At 33.4% G+C, this 7,311-nt stretch overlaps 1 protein-coding gene across 1 annotated transcript; it reads right to left on the bottom strand.

The window, feature by feature from the left end:
• Positions 1 to 2,155: 2,155 nt before the first annotated feature.
• Positions 2,156 to 4,716, bottom strand: LOC131161299 (mannan endo-1,4-beta-mannosidase 5-like). The gene is made up of 5 exons (XM_058116959.1): positions 4,365 to 4,716; positions 3,418 to 3,612; positions 3,147 to 3,269; positions 2,852 to 3,057; positions 2,156 to 2,583 (listed from the first exon to the last, which is right to left on the bottom strand). The coding sequence occupies exons 1-5, from the start codon at positions 4,686 to 4,688 to the stop codon at positions 2,226 to 2,228; spliced, it is 1,206 nt and encodes a 401-aa protein (XP_057972942.1). The 5' UTR covers positions 4,689 to 4,716; the 3' UTR covers positions 2,156 to 2,225.
• Positions 4,717 to 7,311: the final 2,595 nt, after the last annotated feature.

The following is a 7,311-nucleotide window of genomic DNA, read 5'->3' as shown; positions in this document are numbered from 1 at the left end:
ACAAAATATTTCTACAAAATAAAACACTTGACAAGATGCAAGTAATTATATCACATCATATTAAATTTAAATCATACACAAGACAAATAATAAAGAGTATAGGAAGAGAAAATCAACACCGGTATTTTTACGTGGTTCGGCACCAAGCCTACATCCACGTCTTGAGACCAACTCAAGGATTCCACTATACGATCTCCATCACCGGCAGAGAAGCCTTACAACTCGGGAACAAATTCCTACCGCTCACAAAGAGTCTTTACCGATTCGAGAACCTTACAACTTGGTTCATAAAGAACCTTTCACAAGAAGATGGAAGATTACAGAGAATGCTCCTTACAATGAGAAAATATGATTTACAACTCAAACCTCACACTATTCTCTCAAGAATTGAATCAAACATAATAAGTGAGTAAGAGAGAATGAGCACATGTAATGAAGAACTAATATGTAATGTGCTAGGTTTTGTATAAAATGATGTTTTTTACTAACAATGATCAAAGACCTTCAAAACCATGTTAATACAAGTCTAATAACTTGTATTTATAGCCCAAGAGCCTTAGGAGCCGTTAACTAGCCGTTGGGGGGAAGAAAAGATATTTTATTTGGCAAACTAGCCATTTTCCGCCCGTTAGCGTCATTTTGCCCATTGAATTCGTCAACGAGGTCCCTGAATCAGAAAAAGTGATCAAAATGAAAGTTGTGTAATTTTGTCTTAACTTTCCAGGGACACCAAGATCGTCCCATTTGGACTTTTCTAACAAAAGTTATACCCAAAATACCGAAGGGTATTTAGGACTCTAGGCTGCACTACGGTAGTGACGATTGCTTTATTTTTCCTTGTCAAAAAGTGTTTTAATGACTCAAAACATTCTTGGAAAAAAAGTATATGAAATATATTAAGTCTAATGAAGATTAAAATTTGTCCAAATGAGTTTCCTTTTGAATATAAGATATCTTAGTTAATAAAACACGTTTGAAAACCCATTTTGATATCTTATATGCTTAGTATGTCCTTTTATAAATATACTTGACTTTCTTTGAACCTTTAGGATTAACACAATCGAGACTAAGTATAAAAATGTTCTTAAAATTAGGGTGTTAAAAACTTGTCCCTTTGAAAACATATTTGAGTTTTAGGATTCATTTGAAAAACTCTTGTTTTAACTTAGAAAACTATGAATTGTGAGTTTGTTACTTTTATGTAGATCCTATATACTCATGTGTCATAGTATGCTTATGCAATGACTTAACTCTTACTCAAAATTCATGCAAGACACACACCACAAGAGTTATAATACGCACTCACTCACACAACCCTTATTACAATTAATTTATACATAATAAAAACTCCGGGATGTGTTTTGGTGCTTCTAAGTTCGTGTCCTTTCGATCTTTTCTATTTGATGTCTACTAGGTCCGATCTTTGCTTCTGATTTGGTACCTTTGTGTATCTGACACTTTGTACCTATACTAGATAAGATCTGTAAGGATGGAAAATACTAGAAACAACAAATAGGTTAATATCATCAAAACATATAAACTAAGATAGTGTAGCTGACGGGCTAGCAAGAACCATTTAGAATGAAATCTTTTTACTTGCTACAAGTCCTTTATTACCCGTGCTTTGCATGTTTAAGATCACACGTCATATCACAAAGTCAACATGAATTAACTAAATAATGTGGAATTATCACAATATGAGGCTTAGTTTATTAGTCAAGCTGGAGAGCCAATGTAATATGTGCTACATCTAACTTAGTAAAAGCAGAAGGAACTATTAGATATGGAGTAGAAGCGGCTAGCTTGCTTGGTGGATTATGGCGAAAAACATTCTCATATACATAGATAAGGTGGTTAGCATGCAAAAGGATTGGTTTGGCAGCTCATCATGAGGACCAAGCCTCCCCCCATCCAATTCATACTTTAATATATAGGATAAATGTTTGAAGATGTGATTAGGTATATATGCCCATTCCTTCCCAACTTAATTTCAAAATTGCACTCCATTTCTTAAAATTTTTAGGCTAGTTTGTCATAGGATCCTTGTTTAGAAATTGATAAAAAATTGAAATTCAAACTTAGGTTTAAATCATCAAACGCTTGTTGATAAAAGTTTTGAGGATGAAGTACAACTTACCGAAAATTTAGGGATCAATTTTGTGGTACAATATTCATTGATATTATTAAGTAAATGCAAATTGCATGATCTAAACAAAGATAGGTCACTAGTGCATAAGCTCCTTCATCTTCTGAGATTGTTGAGTGATGATAGCAGCTATGGATTGATCTTGTGGTAGAACAATCTCATACCCATCATAATATGACTCCATTCCTTCAGCCATTAGTTGCCAAACCAACCCTCCTCTCATTCCTCCTCCTTTACTTGCATCATTGTAAATTGTGGTGTATATAGATTTTAAGTAAGTATCTCTCCCACTTGCAGTGTAGTCTGCAACTTTCTTTGATTTTCCAAATTCAGCAAATACTAATGGCTTCTTCAATATAGTTTTTGAGTCTGCTGAGTGACTTGTCATCCACCTTTGAACAAACGCCATTTGAGAGGTTTGGTTTTGGCCAGACAACCTATCAAAAAGTACACATGTAATGATTAATTGTCTATTTACTTCTGATAATGGATATGAAGTTTGACTATTAATTGATGGGTTACCTTTGGAACACTAACTTATCAAACTTCCACTAGTTGTGCCCATTTAAATATAGATTGGATTGCACAATGAATGAAACTACAAGCTTTTGGGGTGAGTCCTGAACTAGATTATTTTGTAGGATCAAAATTTTATTTAAATGGACACATGTGATAGTAGTTGAGAGAATGGATGCCAAAACTTACCAAGCATCAGGATATGCGTGTATGGAAGTAAAATCAATCTCTTTAATTTGGTTATTGGTTATAAAATCTGTGCCAAACAAGCCACCTCCCGGATTGTACCGCTTCCTGTCTGGAGTGGACTCCCCATAGAAGCCCTCTAGGCCTATCTCCAATAAGTGTTTACTATCTATAGATTTAAGATAAGAAGCCATCTCTTGGACCCAACCCTATCATTACATACATATATACAATATTAGGATTTAAGCACATGCATATATACAATTTTTTTTTTTGAAAAAATAGTTTGGAGACTCACAATTAGGGCTTTTCCAGAGCTGTCAACTTGGCAACGAGGTTCATTCATTAGCTCCCAGGCCATGATAGTTGGATCATCCTTGTATGCAACTTTAGTTATTGTGTTCATCCTTGTAAGAACTGCCTGTGATGGGCATCGAATCAAGTTAATAATGAAGGTGTTAATTAGCAAAAGATATATTTCCCCCTAACCAATAAGCACCTGTCCACCCAATAGTGTACCATTAAACAGTACACCAAACTAACATTAAGGAATAGTCTAAATGTTTTACCCTGACATGGTTCTTGTAATAACCCTTAAGGATTGCATTGGTGTAAAAATCATCATCATTATTAACTGGGACTCCTACACTTTTAGCCCAGTTAACATATTGAGATCTTCCTCCATAGTCCTTCCAATTGTTGACCAAACTTAAGATTAGTCGAATATTATACTTTCGTGCCTCTGAAACCACGAAATCTAGTGCCTGAAAATTGTTAGAAGTGATCGTTAGTACATATATTCATGTCTCGTTTGTAAAGATATTGATGACGTTTTTGTTATTGGTCAAGCAAATTCCTACTTTTTATTAATATTTTAATAATACACACATGTAACCCCGGATATTTTTATTTTTGGGTCAACACACACACACACACACACACACATACACATACATATATATGATGACCCAAAACTCCTACTTGGTTGAGCCATTTGGTCAACATATGTTAATTGACACATCTCACACAATCACTATGCAACATATGTTTTCATAAAACATCCTTGTTATTTAATACTACAAGTAAGCTTGCAGTCAACTAGTTTAGTTTAATTAGATTAAAATGCATTTATGTAAACATAACTCCATAATTTATTAGTTAATTCATGCACGCACCAAATTTCTTTTTTTCTTTTTCTAACAAAAAATATTGTTCTAGGAAATGATAGAAATTTAGAAGCTATATTTATTAAGAAATAATCATATTAACTAATTGGACAATAACTCCTCCAAAATACTAAATAGGTTGAAGTTAAAAAACTAAGATAGAAGTATCAGTCCTCTTCCGTGGTGTCTCAAGGGTCATCTCGACAAGATACATACAAGATGTGTAGTCCAAGCCAAGCATGAGGTCCACACATGGCTTAGAATTTATCTTGTCGAAACGTCTCTTGAGACACCACATACCCTAAGAAGACTAGCTTTTTTTGTGAGATTATTAATTAATGAAAATAAACCTGAAAAAAATTCTGGTTGTAGACGCCGGGAGATGTTTGGAGGGCGCGGCTGCCACCGTCGCTGAAAGCCCAAGTGCGGCAGATGGATAGACCAGTGGCAGCGGCATCCCGGAACACATTGGAAACCTTGTACCTCTGGCTTGGGTCGGATGCAACGTCCATGAGCCAGTAAGAGTTGAATCCATTGAAGAAGAAAGGAGATTGGTCGACCACGAACTGAGTCTCTCTAGTTGCAATAAACCCTAAGCCTTCACCATGGTATGCCATGGAAGCAATGAGGATCACCAAGAGACTGCAGTTTCCAATTCCAAAGAACGCCCCCATTTTGCTTTGATGAAAAAAATATGTAATGGACGTGAAGAAACTCTTTTGGGTTTGGTGTTATATATAGGCAAAATTTTACAGAGAGAGAGAGAGAGAAATTAACTGTGGATACGTTTGCATGTTAAAGAGGTTGGATGGAGACTAGATTAGGGGTTGGTTTACATGGAACTTAATGGCAGTAATTTTTTTTGAAACATTTTTTTCAAGGTGAAGAATAATAAATATACGAAGAGATGGATATGAAGTTTTGAGTATATCTTATTAAGGAAAAGGACCTTTCATGTATTCTATATATGTTTAGTTAATCAATATGTTAGCTAGCGTCTTACACAAAGGCACTACTAATTCCTCATGGTTAGGATAATTGGATAATGGATAATGGATAATGGATAATGCATGCATGAGTGTTTATGGGACAGATTGATATCATCAAAGCTAGCTAGCGACACAATAGGAATGGGATGCCATGCATATCCAAATGATGGATGTGACGAGTACACTGTTGGGATGTAATCATTTTCTACACGCAAATCCTTTTATTTTCGGTTTGAGAGTATGGATTTGGGGTGTCTTGAATTTATATTTATACTGATTTAAATAAAATATAATATGAAATTATAATAGGTTTATGCTTTGATAGTTGGATTTGTTCCGGTGGTAAAGAGCAGAGTTGGGCTTTAGTCATCCCACAGTTTCATATTCGATTCCTCACTTATAGTTTGTCTAGTGAATTATCAGGAATGTGTTAATGAATGGACGACAATATTTTCATATCTCGATTTAGTGCCACTATGTGGGTCCAAAGGGCTTACCCAGGTTGAAGTTTTGGATTATATATATATGGGTTTATTCCTCATATGTATAGATTTAAATTTAATACTTAAAAAATTCATGCTTTCAAACACTCAACAATAAATAAAAAAAAGGAAGAACAAGATGTGAAATTGGTGAAGAGATAAATAGATGAAAAGATAATTATATTTTCTATACTATTAATTAAAGGAAGGGTGTGGGAGTATAGTTTTCATTTTTCTATTCGTTCTCCCTAAAATATTTTCTTTTGCAAGCTTAAAATTTTAATATAACTATAAACTAATAGATAATTAGTATATTTATGTTTCTTAAAAATGGATCACAACTTTTCATTAGCTCAACTTTCCCTGTATCTTCCTAAAAATTTTAAATCTAGAATTGTCAAGCAAACAAATACCACATATTTAGATATAGGTTGATCTGAGTGTCTATAAAGGCTCCATCTATTATATGTGTTTTTCATGCTTAAGATTTTCATAAGATAGAATCATAATATTGAGGTGAATTATTAAATGATGTGTGAGACTATTTTAATATGAATTATATGATCATTTGGGATCGGTCTAGTTAATATATATATATATTTTTTTTTCCTTTTTGATTACATAGGAACTCCAGCCACCAACAAGCTCTTCAGACCTCCTAGTGCGACACCAAACCTACGGATCAGTGTCCTCCCCCTAGGTCTCGCTGATAAGGTAAAATCCGGAATGCGGACATAACTTCCGTGCATCAGTTAGACGTTCGGCCAACTCGACTCCCAGGACACATCTCCATTATCATCCACAGTCTCCGCTGGCTCACAGAGTAAATTCTCACCATCTACAGGTACCGCTGGCTCCGTGAGTATATCTACCTAAAATTAAACCTCCGATGCTCTTTCTTAATGCCTTTCCACCGCGCCATGCCCGTGGAGGCTAGTTAATATCTTTATATATTATGTGTTATGATCTTAAGCATATGTATGGTATGAGTGTTCAACACCCGCACATAAACATTATATGAACTTCCTTTTATTTAGAGTGAAATGATAAATTAATTTGTATACTATTAATTGAAATCTATTTTAGTCATCCAAAATGATTTAATAATTATAAATTGAAGGATAGAAATAAGGGAAGATCCCTTTGCATTGTGATGAATTATTCATTTCGTTTGGGGTCAAGGTATTATTAATTATGAAAAAAATATTAATTATTTTTTAAGTTATTCTATTCTAACTTGTGTACTAAAAGTCATAATTACTCCATGAGAATAAAACTTTTTGAGATTTTTTTTTAAAAAAACTCTAGGCTCCTAAAAAATAATAGTGATAAAAGTGTGTAATTTCAATTTAACAATATTTTATAAATGTAAGGAAAATTTATTAATATTTTTAGATTAATTAGGATAACAAAAAATAATTACAAAAAACTTATTAATGTAAGGTTAAGTTTCCTTCATTTTAAAAATTTAAACTATGTTCCATTTTATTCCAATAAATAGCTATTTCGCCGAGACGAGTCATGGAAATTTACATGCCATGATTAGAACAATTTGTTAAGAAATCACAGAGGAGCTATCGATGTTATGCACTAATACATGACGAAGGAGGCACTATAATAATATACATGTAATCAGATTTTTTTTTTTTCATTTTCAAAATTCACTTTTCTCATTTAAATTTTATTTATTTTACATTCTCAAAATTTATTTTTTATTTTCTTTATTATTCTAGGGACAAATTTTTTATTGAGCCCAGACAAAATGGGTGTCAACAATGTTGCTACTATAAAGTAAATAATAATGTTAAACATTTTATGAGTCCATA

Source organism: Malania oleifera, chromosome 8, assembly GCF_029873635.1.
Source record: "Malania oleifera isolate guangnan ecotype guangnan chromosome 8, ASM2987363v1, whole genome shotgun sequence".
In the NCBI taxonomy this organism is placed as follows: domain Eukaryota; kingdom Viridiplantae; phylum Streptophyta; class Magnoliopsida; order Santalales; family Ximeniaceae; genus Malania; species Malania oleifera.
Note: the sequence above shows the minus strand (reverse complement) of the source record. Positions and strands in the feature narration are given on the sequence as shown.